The sequence below is a fragment of the Kogia breviceps genome, chromosome 6, assembly GCF_026419965.1.
Source record: "Kogia breviceps isolate mKogBre1 chromosome 6, mKogBre1 haplotype 1, whole genome shotgun sequence".
In the NCBI taxonomy this organism is placed as follows: Eukaryota; Metazoa; Chordata; class Mammalia; order Artiodactyla; family Physeteridae; genus Kogia; species Kogia breviceps.
The window spans coordinates 144003133-144016121 of NC_081315.1; the positions used below are offsets into that span (position 1 = coordinate 144003133).

Genomic DNA, 12989 nt, shown 5'->3' on the forward strand with positions numbered 1-12989 from the left:
GAATATGCCAGGCTCTGTGCGGGGCTCCACCTGCAAATGGACCCGAGTGGTCCTCACTGGGGGCTGGCGGCCAAGCGTGGGAAACAGATGCCTGGGTCACAAGAGCCACCAAGCAGGAGCTCAGCTTAAATATGGGCGGCACCAGGCCTCAACTCGTGGGTCGGGGCAGCCTGATTAGTCTGGGACTTGAGGGATGAGGAGGGTTTAGCCAAGCATGGGATGGGGGTCTGGCAGAAGCAGCAGCCAGAGCAAAGGCCCTGGGGGGAGTGAGCTGGGCCACGCAGGGAGGTGCAAAGTTTGGAGTGGGAGGGTCAGGTGGGGGGCGGGTGAGAACCTCATGCCGGAAGCTCGGCAGGGGCCCAGGAGCCCAGACTGTGGTTTGGTGTTTTTCCTGAGAGTGCAGGGGAGCTACTGAGGGATGTAGACCACTCTCTGAGGCTGGACGGGGTCCCTCTGGACCTCCAGAAGGAACCAAGAGCTGGGTCCCTGACCCTCCCCGTGCCCTCAGGCTCGTCAGTGGAACGTGGCCCGCCCACCCCGTGTGCCTATCAGAAACCTCCTTTGACCCACCTCCCCAAACCCGGGCACTGGGGGATTCAGACTTGGGAATGCAGAGCTGGGGGACCCAGAGGGTCATGTTGTTTGCTCCTCCCCCATATCGAACAGTGAGGAGACTAAGGGCTAGGGTGACACCCCAGGGTCGCTGAGTGCTTGGTCTGGCTCCTTTTTTTTTTTTTTTTTTTTTTTTTTTTGCGGTACGCGGGCCTCTCACTGTTGTGGCCTCTCCCGTTGCGGAGCACAGGCTCCCGACGCGCAGGCTCAGCGGCCACGGCTCACGGGCCCAGCCGCTCCGCGGCACGTGGGATCCTCCCGGACCGGGGCATGAACCCGGGTCCCCCGCATCGGCAGGCGGACTCTCAACCACTGCGCCACCAGGGAAGCCCTGGTCTGGCTCCTTTTTTAGCCCCTTTCAGTAGTTTGTGTCTTTCTAGGATTGTCCATTTCATCTTGGTTACCTAATTTGTTGGCATACAATTGTTCATAGCATGCCCTTTATTTCTGTGAGATCGGTAGTAATGTCCCCTTTTTCACTCCTGGTTTTAGTCGTTTTCACCTTCTTTCTTTTTTTCCTTGGTCAGCCCAGCTAAAGATTTGTCAGTTTTGTTAATCTTTTCAAAGAACCATCACTGGGTTTCATTGGTTTTCTCTATCTTTCTATTCTCTACTATTTTATCGTTTCCGCTTGAACTTTTATTTTCCCTTCCTTTTGCTTGCTTTGGGTCTAATTAACTTTTCTTTTTCTAGTTTCTTAAGGGGGAAGTTTAGGGTTTTGATTTGAAATTTTTATTCTTTTTTTGACACAGGCATTTATAGTAATAAAGTCCCTCTAATCACTGCTTTCTCTGCACCTCCTAAGTTGTGGTATGTTGTGCTTTTATGCTCACTCATCTCAAGTGTCTTCTAGTTTCCTTCCTTGACCCACTGGTGACTGAGGAATTTGCCGTTCGTGTCTACAGATCTGTGAATTCCCCAAACCTCCTTCTGTGACTGATTTCTGATTTCATTCCACTGCACCTGGAGAACATGCTTCGCGTGATTTCAGTCCTTTTATGTTTACAGAGAATAGTTTTGTGATCCAGCCTCTGGTCCGTCCTGGAGAATGTTCGTGGGCACGTGAAGAACACGTGTTCTCCTGTTGCTGGGGACGTGTTTTGTGGTCTGTTAGGTCTGGTTGGTTCGCTGTGTCGTTCACGTCTTATCTTGGCTTGTTCATCCCCGGGTCATTTTTTTTTTTTTTTGCGTTACGCGGGCCTCTCACCGCTGTGGCCTCTCCCGTTGCGGAGCACAGGCTCCGGACGCGCAGGCGCAGCAGTTGTGGCTCACGGGCCCAGCCGCTCCGCGGCACGTGGGATCTTCCCGGACCGGGGCACGAACCTGCGTCCCCCGCATCGGCAGGCGGACTCTCGACCACTGCGCCGCCAGGGAAGCCCCCGGGTCATTTTTAATAGTGGAAGCTCCCAATGGTTCCCAACCCTGTGGTTTTAGGAGAGGCAAGTATGGCTGAGGGCTTGGAGCCCGGCTTCATGAAGGAGCACCGGCTCTGGAACACCGGAGCTGGATTTGACTCCCTTCTCCGCCGCATGCCGTGTGCTCCAGCTGTGAACTCCGCTGGCCCCTCTGCCGCAGGGGCGTGTCGGTGACCCCTGCCTTGTCTGCTCAGTGTGAGGCGGCCCCTGTTTGGCTGGGAGGAGCTTTGCGAAGCAGAAGCAGCACCCTGGTGCGGTGGGAGAGCCCGGCCAGGACGGCCCAGCCTGGGGGCTATAAAAGGGGTCGCTGCTGTCCCTCGAGCCCCTGTGACGTGCCTAGCCTGGCCCTGTGTCGAGATGCTCGCCGGCTGTGTGCCCTTGAGCGGGGGACACTCAGCCTGTCTGCACGTGCAATGAGCCCAGCTCACAGAGGCGGGCACCCAGCAGGGGCCTTTGGCCCTGCAAACGTTGCTGTGATGCACGATGGGGGCCTTTTCCTTTTGTCTCCCGCCCAGGCCAGCTGCACGCCGTCCAGCGGCTGTGTCACTTCTACAGCACGGTCATGCCCAGCGAGACTCAGTGCGTCGTCTACCACGAGTTCCAGCTGTCGCTGGCCCGCAGGGTGGCCGACAAGGTGCTGGAGGGGCAGCTCTTGGAGGCCATCAGCCAGCTCTACCTGTCCCTGGGCACCGAGAGGTGAGGGCTGGCCCCGGGGGCGGGAAGGGTGGTGAGGAGGCTGGACCTCCGTCCTAGGACAGCCCCTCCTCAAGGGCCATTTCATCCCTTAGTGTCAGACGGGCTCTGAGCCAGCAGGCCTCGTCTCATCCTCGAGGGAGGCAGAGCATGTGTTTCTGGACCCTTCCTCCTGCCGTGGTGGCTTCTGGAGGCTGACCCCTGTCTGCCCGGAGTCTTTTCTCGCTGGCCCAGCTCTGGGCGAGGTGGTCTGGTCCTCGTCTGTCCCCTCAGACGTGAGGACAGCAGCCACGCGTGCCCAGAGGATTCTCATCCACTGGAGACAGCTGACTGTCCCAGCTGCTTCCCTGGGACAGGATTTCAGAATCACACGTGAAGCCCACCCAGAGCATCCTGCCCGGGGGTGGGTGACAAATGGCTGGACCACACGGCCTGCAGGCCGGCAGAGTCTCACAACACCCCCTGCAGCGTGGGCGCTCCCCGAGGGCAGGGAAGGAGCCAGGTTCCCCAGGACTCGGGAGATGTGCCCGTCTTGGCCTCCGCCCCTCAGCCTCGGGCCTCGGTTTCACGGCAGGACCGATGGGCCAGCGACCTAGATCGATGCTCCACAAAGTGCGGACCCCGGATCAGCAGCCTCCAGCTTGCCGGGGGGCGCTGGTGGGAAATGCACATCCCCAGGCCTCACTCCAGACATCCCGAGTCAGCAGCTCTGGGAGCAGGGCCCTGCGATCTGTGTCTGAACAGCCCCCCGGGTGGTTCGGACGCTCCCTTGGTGTGAGATCCAGTAGCCTGGACGATCTCTAAATTTCCGTCCGGCGGCCACAGTCCCTGCTACGTCTGGAAGTGACATGGGCCTGTGTTTGGGGGAGTGAGGCCGACAGACAGCTCGCTCCTCCTGCCCCGTGGCTACCTGTCTCCGTCCCGAGGGCCTCCTTCATCTTTGCTGGACGAGTTGCCGTATGTTCATCCTGGATCTCTCCCAACAACCTGGGAAGGGCAGGCTCCGTCCCTGCTCCAGACGTTCCAGGTCCATGGTCACCGCCAGACGGCCCTGGGGAGAGCCCCGTCCACTCCACGCGGCCGGCCGGCCTGGGAGACCTGTCCTGAGCGCCCACATCTGATTCCAGGGCCTACAAATCGGCGCTGGACTACACCAAGCGTAGTCTGGGGATATTCATCGACCTGCAGAAGAAGGGTAAAGAGGCCTACGCCTGGCTGCAGGCGGGGAAGATCTACTACATTCTCCAGCAGAACGAGCTGGTGGATCTCTACATCCAGGTGCGGGGGCTCCGGGCACGCGCACGCGCCGTCACTCACCCACCCACTCACCCCTGAGCCGCCGCCCGCCAGGTGCCCGCGCCACCTCCCGCCGCCCCAGACCTCCAGCATCTTCCGTAACCATCTGAGCTCTGGGGACAGAGGCTCCGGGGACAGTGCCCCCGACTGCGTTGGTACACAGCAAGCGCTCAATACACGTGCAAATGTCGTGCCCACTCAGCGGACACACAGAGCTTGCTTCAGCTGCGCACGACATTTCTCCTTAAAAAATACATTTGTCACAGAAGCTCTGTTTTTTGACCGTTTCTCAAACGTGACGTGATTTGTGACAAGTTGAGAGACCCAAGAGCCTTGTGGGTTTTTTCCTTTTTGGGCACCTGCTGTGTACCTCCCCTGGGCCTCCTCTACAAGCAGTGCTGCCTGGGGGCCAGGGCTGCGGCGCAGAAAGGAGCCGGGGTTGCGCTTGGTCAGCCTGGGGTCACGGGGGCTGCTTGAACTGTAGGCTGGTGGTGGGCCTATGGGGTATTCCTGCACCAGGACTCATAGGTGCAAAGGCCCAGCGGTGCCCGGGAGCACAGCAAGGTCTGGGCTGCGAGCCGCTGGCTGTGGCTGGGCTGTGGACCGGGGCCGGTCCCCTCGGTCACTCGGTGTTTTTCTCTGAGCACCTACTATGCGCCGGGCACGTGCGAAGCCCTGGACGCAGCAGAGGAGCGACAGGCTCAGTCCTCTGGCGGGAGAGACAAGTGGACGTGCGGTCGGGCGTCTCTAAGCGCTCGGGAGGGAAAATAGGGGGGCCCGAGGAGCCAGGATTTGGGAGCCCCAGGTGAAGCTGAGCGGAGGATGCTGTGGTCTGGGCGTGGCCGGCAGGATTCGGAGGCTGGCTCTGAGCTCTGTCCCAGGTGCCTCCCCAGCCCACACGTGCCGGCTCCTGGGGCCTCAGCTGGCCAGGCCTCCTCCTGGGACCCAGGGCTTAGATGATTGTCCTCATGCTAGCAGGTGACGAGAGCCCCGCATGCACAGGGACTGAGGTGTAAGAGAGGAAAGAGCCCTCACTCCGTGTCGGTGGGATAGAGGGTCCCGGGCGGCCGGCAGGTGGCTGTGAGCTTCCCCCAGCGGGCCCAGCCACCTCGCCCCGCCGGGTCGCTGGGGGTCCCATGAGAGTTTCTGCATCCCCACAGGTGGCACAGAACGCGGCCCTGTACACAGGGGACCCCAAGCTGGGGCTGCAGCTCTTTGAGGCGGCTGGAGACATCTTCTTCAACGGGACCTGGGAGCGGGAGAAAGCTGTGTCCTTCTACCGGGTGAGCGGCTGCTGTGGGTCCGGGCGGGTGGGCCTCAGGGGGCATCCCTCCTGGAGGCAGGGTCCCCCACGCACGTGTTTAGTTTCCCAGCGGTTAGGTCAGGGAGGATCTTGGCCCCCAGCCCCAGCCTGGGAGGGACAGAGCACAAAGAAGGACCATCGTGGGACGTGCGTCCCAGTGACCCCAACAACCTTGGGATGCGAGGACTGTCCCCATTTTACAGAAGAAGAAACAGCCTCAGAGAGGCACAGGGGTGCGCCTAAGGACACACAGCACATCGGGGGAGGACCCGGCCCAGGCCCAGGTCTGCCCGTGCCTGCCAGGGAGGGCAGCTTCTCCCTGTCCGTCTCCCCAGCTCGTGCGAGTGGCTCAGCCCCAGCGCCCAGAGAAACGTGGCGTATTTAGAGCCTGGAGGGGTGTTGGACCTTCCCGGTCAGGCACCCATCACCCGGGAGGGTCGGGGCTGGTCTGGGTGCGTGTGGTGTAGCTCGATGGGCAAGGCTCACACCCAGCTTGCTCACGGCCCAGTGACGCTGGGGGTGTCACACCTCTCTGAGCTGACCTCTCCCGGGGGGCCAGAGCTGTGTAAAGCTCCAGTGGGTGAGTGGGGGCTCTGAGGAGGGTATACCAGGCCCGGCTGGCTGCTGCGGGCGGAGGCCTGACCCGCCCGCCTGTGCCCGCAGGACCGGGCGCTGCCCCTGGCCGTGACCACCGGGAGCCAGGAGGCCGAGCTGCGGCTCTGCAACAAGCTGGCAGCGCTGCTGGCCGAGACGGAGGCGCCGCAGGAGGGCCTGGAGTTCGCCCACACGGCCCTGGCGCTGAGCGTCACCCTGGGTAAGCCACAGCCCGGGCCCAGGGCCTCCTCCTCTGAGGTCCGAGCGCGGCCGCGGGGCTCCCGGGGGCTGCAGGCGCTTCTCCTGCGGGCCGGGCTGCCGAGACGGGCAGCAGCGCACCTGCCCCGCCCGCCCGCGGCCTGGGGTCTCAGGGGGCGCCGCAGGCTGGACGAGCGACACCGGCTCTGCGGCTCCCCCGCCGCCCCCCACCTGGCTGCCCAAATCCCTGTCCCGTGTCCAGAGGCCGGTCCCTCAGTGCCCGGCAGCCCTCTGTCCCCCTGTGCTGTTCCGGGCCGTCTGCCCTCCCCGAGGCAGGGAGCCCAAGCGGGCCGGGCGCACAGTAGGTGCTCAGCAGGGGAGCCCTGGAAGGGGGAGGATCTTGGAGACAGCCTCGCCTGGTGACTCCCGGAGGAGGGGGTGGGGGCCGCCGACTGCACAGCGGGAGGCCAAAGGTCGTGTTTGCGGGTTGACCGGAGCCCTGGCGCCTGCGGGTGCGCAGACCGCAGGACTTTGGGTTCTCCAGTCTAGACGGTAACCTGCGCCCCCTGTCCGGGAGGGTCCGTGCAGGCCCAGAGACCGGGCATCCTGATCCACGACCTTGCCCCGTCCCCGAGGCAGGCGGGGCGCGGGCCTGATCGGGTCCCCTTTACGGACGCGAACGTGAGAGTCTGGGGCCGGGAGGGGGCTGGCTGGAGCCTCGAGGCGGACACGGCCCGGGTGCTCCTGGCCGGCCTGCGCCCCGCCGCCCCGCCCGGCCGTGTCCTCACTCGCGGCCCCTCCCTGCGGCCCCAGGGGACCGGCTGAACGAGCGGGTGGCCCACCACCGGCTGGCCGCCCTGCACCAGCAGCTGGGCCACGCGGAGCTGGCCGAGCATTTCTACCTCAAGGCCCTCTCGCTCTGCGCCTCGCCGCTCGAGTTTGACGAGGAGACCCTGTACTACGTGAAGGTGTACCTGGCGCTTGGAGACATCATCTTCTACGACCTCAAGGTGGGCGGGCGCGCGCGGGGCTGGGCGCGGGGGGGAGGGGGCCCTCGTGCGCCCACACCGGGGAGGCCTGGGTCCAGGTCCTTCTCCAGTCCCAGTGGCCTCCTCGGAGCTCCGGGCTTCCTGTGAGGGGCAGGCGAGGCCAGCGGACACTCTCTGAGCTCCCCTGCGGCTCGGGCCCCACCCTCTAGAGCTCAGGCTCAGTGCGGGAGGCTGACGTGTGAACAGGTGATGCGGCCGTTGGCTAAAGGACAAAATGGAGTGTGGTGGCGGCTGGGGGGCTCCTGGGGGAGGGGACCGCAAAGCTGAGTGTCGACAGTGAGGCAGGAAGTAGCCACAGAATAACGGGGGCGGGGGATGAAGGCATTCCCAGGGCAGGGGGACCCACGTCGCAAGGTGCAACCCAGACCCTGGCACCTCCTGCCGGGTGCTTGCCAGCCTGTGCAGAGCTCTTCCTTCCTGGAATCCTCACATCACCTGGATGGGGTAGGGGCACTATTACCACCTCACTTCACAGAGCGGGAAACTGGGGCTCAAGGTGGGGTGCCACAGGTTTTATGGCAGGGATACCGCTCAAGCATCCTGGCTGAGCCGCCGCCCTGTCAGAGCCGCAGGGCTGGGAGGAGAAGGGGACCGCTTTTCCATTTATCTCTGAGCCCCGCAGCGGATGCAGACAAGGGCCTGGAAATGTCTCCTCTATTGTTCCCCGCCCCTCCCCGCACGGGCAGACAACCCCCGTCACCCCCACTCTGGGTCTAGCTCAGCACCTGCACAGCGTCCCTGCTCTGTGTTGGTTGAGGGGTGAGGGTGCCCCAGCCCGGGGGCTGAGCTCTTCCCTTTCCCCTCCCCAACTAATGGTATCTAGGAGCTGGGGCGGCCCTGGAAGATCCCCCACTCCCTGCAGGTAACCCCCAGTCCCCTGCCCAGGGCAGACCAGCCTGTGCACTGGTGACACATGGTGGCCAGAAGTGGTCACTGCAGCCTCTGCTATGTCAGAGGCAGGCAGCGCTGGGGGATCCCAAGGGCAGTGATGACCCCTGCAGCTGAGCCCCACCGGGGTCCAGACTCTGCACTGTCCGGGCTCCGTGCTGTCTGGGCTCCGTGCTGTTCGGGCTCCATGCTGTCTCGGCTCCGTGCTGTCCGGGCTCCGTGCTGTCTCGCTCCGTGCTGTCCGGGCTCCGTGCTGTCCGGGCTCCATGCTGTCTCGGCTCCGTGCTGTCCGGGCTCCGTGCTCTCTCGCTCCGTGCTGTCCGGGCTCCGTGCTGTCTCGCTCCGTGCTGTCCGGGCTCCGTGCTGTCCGGGCTCCGTGCTGTCTCGCTCCGTGCTGTCCGGGCTCCGTGCTGTCTCGGCTCCGTGCTGTCCGGGCTCCGTGCTGTCTCGCTCCGTGCTGTCTCGGCTCCGTGCTGTCCGGGCTCCGTGCTGTTTGGGCTCCATGCTGTCTCGGCTCCGTGCTGTCCGGGCTCCGTGCTCTCTCGCTCCGTGCTGTCCGGGCTCCGTGCTGTCCGGGCTCCGTGCTGTTTGGGCTCCATGCTGTCTCGGCTCCGTGCTGTCCGGGCTCCATGCTGTCTCGGCTCCGTGCTGTCCGGGCTCCGTGCTCTCTCGCTCCGTGCTGTTTGGGCTCCGTGCTGTCTCGGCTCCGTGCTGTCCGGGCTCCGTGCTGTCTCGGCTCCGTGCTGTTCGGGCTCCGTGCTGTCCGGCTCCGTGCTGTCGATTTGTGTGATTAACTCTTCAAATGCTTTGCTGCAGAAGGAGCTGGTGACCCCACAGGACAGGGAGGAGACTGAGGCTAGGAGTGGGCAGCTAATTACGGTAGAGAAGCAGCGCCTGGGACTCTGCCGCCCTGTGGCCCTGTGGGCGTGTGGCTCTGCGGCTCCCATCCTGGAGCCCTGGGGCCCTGCGACCCCGCTCATTCTCTCTACCTCAGGGCCCCCTCCTGGGCGGGGTGCCTGGCGGTGGAGCAGGACTGGGGCCAGCCTCTCCTGAGCCCACCTCTCCGTATGCCCAGAGCCCTGCGCCCCTGGACCGTCTGAGGATAGGGCCACATCGAGCACGTACCACGCAGGTTCTGCGTGATCAGTTCTGTACCGCAGCAGGGAGCTGTGTGAGGTTCCTCAGCTCAAAACAAGAGGGGGAAACTGAGGCTGGGGAGGTGAACAGATTTGCGCAAGATGGGGAAGGGGGGGGGCGGTGAGCCAGGCCAGGGTCGGCTCCAGACCCCAGGTGTCTGATCTAAGCCCAGGCGGAACGCTCGCTGGCCCCTGACACTGGGAGCGAGCCCTGGGGACGGGGGCTGATCTCTCCACGGTCACTCCGGGCAGGAAGGAAAGGGCAGGGCTGCAGCTGAGGCCAGGTTCCCTTGGCCGGGCAGCTGGGGTCAAGGGGCAGAGAACTCCTCCGCTTCCCTCCAAACGGGCTTCCCAGGCTGCGCTACCATCCACAGCCTCACCGTGACCGCCCTGCCAAGGCCACGCCTGCCTTTACCACTCTGAGGCCTTGGAATTCCCTCACCTCACATCCTTCTCCACGCGCCCAGGAGGGAAAGCGGCCCTCTCGTGCCCTGCGTGCCCTGTGTGACCCAGGGGCTCTATTGCGTGGGACAGGGATGGGAAGGAGAAAGAGGGGCCGGACAGAGGCAGGACCATCTTTAGCCTGTGTGTGGTGGGTCATAGCTGAAAGGCGAAGCTTGGACTAGGAAAGATTTGGGTGTGGATTCTGGGTCTGCCACCCGCTAGCTTCTACACACACATGTGCACGGCACATGCACAGGAAAGCACACCACCACCCCCCAACCGCCCACTCTGGCCAATTCCTTCCATTATTTGGGATGTCTCCTCCTCCAGGAAGCCCTCCTGTCCCACCCCAGGATGGGTCAGGTGCTTCCCAGGCTCCCACAGCTTCCCTCTGTTTCAGTGCTGGTGTCGACCCTTGTGGTCCTGTGGTCCCAGAATCAGCCGCGTTGGCCTCCCCGTCCCTGCCGTCCACAAAGGGTCCTGTGCCTGGCCGGGGCTGGGGCTGGGGCTGGGACACTGAACTGCTACACACACCTGCTTTAATTGTCTTCTGGGTCCTTGCTCTAGCGGGGCGGGGGGGCAATGAGGGGCCGGGGCTGGTGACTTTGGACTTTGTCCTCTGTCCTGGGCAGCCATTGTGAGCGGGGGGTGGCCGGGCTGGGTTTGGGTTTAGAGCAGTCCCTTGGGTGACCGCGGGGGGAGGGCCTGGGGAGGCTGGGGTGGGAGACGGGAGTTGGCGGGGGTGGGGGAACATCCCAGCCTGCGGACGTTGCGTTTGAGGCAAAGACGTGTCTGAAACGGGATCCCATGTCCTGGAGGGAGGCACGCCCCCCTGCAGTCGCAGGGGATTCTGAGATGACACCCTTGAGTGGCTTTGCGCTGGGCCTGGCCCGGGGAAGGCCGTTCGTGCTGGCATCAGTGTGGCCGTGGGCTGGAGGGAGTCAAGCCATGGCCACCCTGGGCCGGGGTAGCCCTGCTGGGGGCTCTCAGAGCAGCCGGTCAGACCCCAGCTCAGCCCAAGTGGAAGCCACAGATGTCCCCCCAGGTCCCAGGGGTGAGCAGGGAAGAGGCTTCCAGGAGGAGGGGACGCTGGGTGCTAGGAGGTTCGAGGCCCTGGCTTCAGGAAGGGGGAGGACCGGTGGGTCTAGAGCACAGGAGGGACCAGGGCCACCGAGAGGCCAGTCCAGGCCCCCGCAGACCCCCAGTCGCTCTCAGGCAGCCCCGGGAGCAGGTGGGCACCTCTTTGGGGGAAGCATGCAGGGCCAGCCCAAAGGCACTGGAGCTGTGGCCCGTCGGGGGCGATGAAGCGTCCTGTCCCCCTGAAGCCCTGTCGCGGGCCCAGCCCTGGGGTTGGAGAGGCAGGCAGGGCGCAGCCTTGGGGGAGACAGCCCCCCCAAAGCGCCCGGTGCGGAGCTGTCCCATCGATGACGTGCCGTGTCCCCCGCAGGACCCGCTCGACGCGGCCGGGTACTACCAGCTGGCGCTGGCGGCGGCCGTGGACCTGGGCAACAAGAAGGCGCAGATGAAGATCTACACGCGCCTGGCCGCCATCTACCACAACTTCCTCCTGGACCGCGAGAAGTCCCTGTTCTTCTACCAGAAGGCTCGGACCTTTGCCACCGAGCTCAACGTCCGCCGGGGACACCTGGGCCCCGGGCGGTGCTGCGGGCGGGCGGCCTGGCTGGTCCCCGGGCCCCCGTCCTGAGCCGTGGCCTCCGTCTGTCCCGGTGTCTCAGGGGGCTTGCTTCCCGGGAAATGGGGGCCCAAGGGCAGGGGTCAAATAGCAATAAATGTTTTTTTGCCGAAACCTGGAGTCCTCAGGCTGCCCTCCCTGCGCTGCCTCCTGGGGAGTGTCTGGGGACTGGGCCCTGCCCCCAGGGGCCACGCTGCTGCTGCATCCCGTCCTCGGGTATGAGTGGGCAGGTCTGTGAGTCTAGCTGACCCCGTCCAGGTCCCCCCAGCCGGTCACTCACGGTGTGGCCTTGGGCAGGTCCTTCCCTCAAACCCCAGTTTCAGGTCGTGGGGCTCCCTGGGCCTCTTCTCCCTTCCCTGGACCCTCACTGAATGTCCAGCTCTGTCTGCCTGTAATCCTCAAACCACCCTGTGAGATCGGGACTGTTATATCTGTTTACAGTTGAAGGAACAGAGGCACAGAGAGGTGAGGTCTGTTGCCTGCAGTCACACAGCAGGTAGGTAGGGGCAGAGCTCCGGAGCCCAGCGCAGTAACCACTGCACCGCTCTGCCAGGCTGCGCCGTGTGATGTGTCCCATTAGGACACGAGGGCAGGCACATGGTTCCATACCTCTCTACCCCGATTCTGTGTCCCGAAAGTGATGGAGACAGGAGAAGGGGGTCCAAGCGCCCCCCACCTGGGTGTCCTCCTGCCCAGCCTGGCCAGTCGCACCTCCAGCCCCCAGTCGACCCTCGGGACACGTGGTGTCACGGCCTCCAGCCCGACGTGGAGTCCACTGCTGAGCGTATCTAAAGGCCTACCTGGGCCGTCTACCCCAACCCTCCCCGCCCTCTCTCTCCCCTTCCCTCCCAGCAACCCGCCAAGGGCCAGGAATCTAGGCAGGGTTGAGATCAGCTCCCAACTTCCAGACAGGGTGCCAGGTTCAGAGGCCGTGGGCATTCCCAGTGGCTCTCACCCACCCCACAGCACTATCCCAAGCCTCTCTCTCTCTCTCTCTCTCTTTGCATATGGGGTCTTCGTTCCCTGACCAGGGATCGAACCCGTGCCCCTGCAGTGGAGGCTTGGATTCCTAACCACTGGACCACCAGGGAAGTCCCGAAGCTTCTCTTTTGGAGGAGATGAAATGCACATAACATAAAATTGACCATTTAAAGTGAACAACTCCGTGGCACTTAGTGCATTCGCGTTGTTGCGCAACCACCACTCTGTCTGGTTCCAAAACATGTTCGTGTCCCCAAAGAAATCTCCTGGACCGTGAGGCAATCATTTTACTTCCCATCCTCCCCAGTAACAGAAAAAAAAACGGAGCCTGGAGAGGGGCTCCCGGGTCAGGAGAGCCCTGGTTTGGTTTTGCGCCCGGGGTGCAGAGCCTGGAAGGCCCCGGGGAGGAGGGCAGGGGGGTTCCATCCTCCTTCCTGTGGTCCTGGGGTCGGGGAGCCCCAGAGCAGCCCCGCCACGCTGCAGGCCCCTCCCAGGCCTCCCCCCACCAGGGGGCAGCAGAGAGCTTTCCAGAACTGGCACCTCCTCGGGGAGGGAGCAGGTCCCAGCAGAACTGCCAGCAAACCTTCTATCTAACCTTGACCCCGGGCTGCCTTCTCTGTGGGCTGGGCGGGTTTGGAAGGCAGGAGGAGGCCGGCTGTAGTTGGCAACACGGGGGCGTGATGACCT

General features: G+C 63.8%; 1 protein-coding gene across 3 annotated transcripts in view; it reads left to right on the plus strand.

Annotated features, from left to right (window-relative positions):
* SH3TC1 (SH3 domain and tetratricopeptide repeats 1) overlaps positions 1-11435 on the plus strand; it is a 34490-nt gene extending 23055 nt beyond the window's left edge. For all 3 annotated transcript variants that reach the window (XM_067036753.1, XM_067036754.1, XM_067036755.1), the window contains 6 exons: positions 2543-2723; positions 3848-3998; positions 5177-5299; positions 5983-6133; positions 6925-7121; positions 11076-11435. In XM_067036753.1, coding sequence (XP_066892854.1) covers positions 2543-2723; positions 3848-3998; positions 5177-5299; positions 5983-6133; positions 6925-7121; positions 11076-11333 — 1061 coding nt within the window. In that variant the 3' untranslated portion in view covers positions 11334-11435. The remainder of the gene's footprint in view (positions 1-2542; positions 2724-3847; positions 3999-5176; positions 5300-5982; positions 6134-6924; positions 7122-11075) is intronic.
* Positions 11436-12989: the final 1554 nt, after the last annotated feature.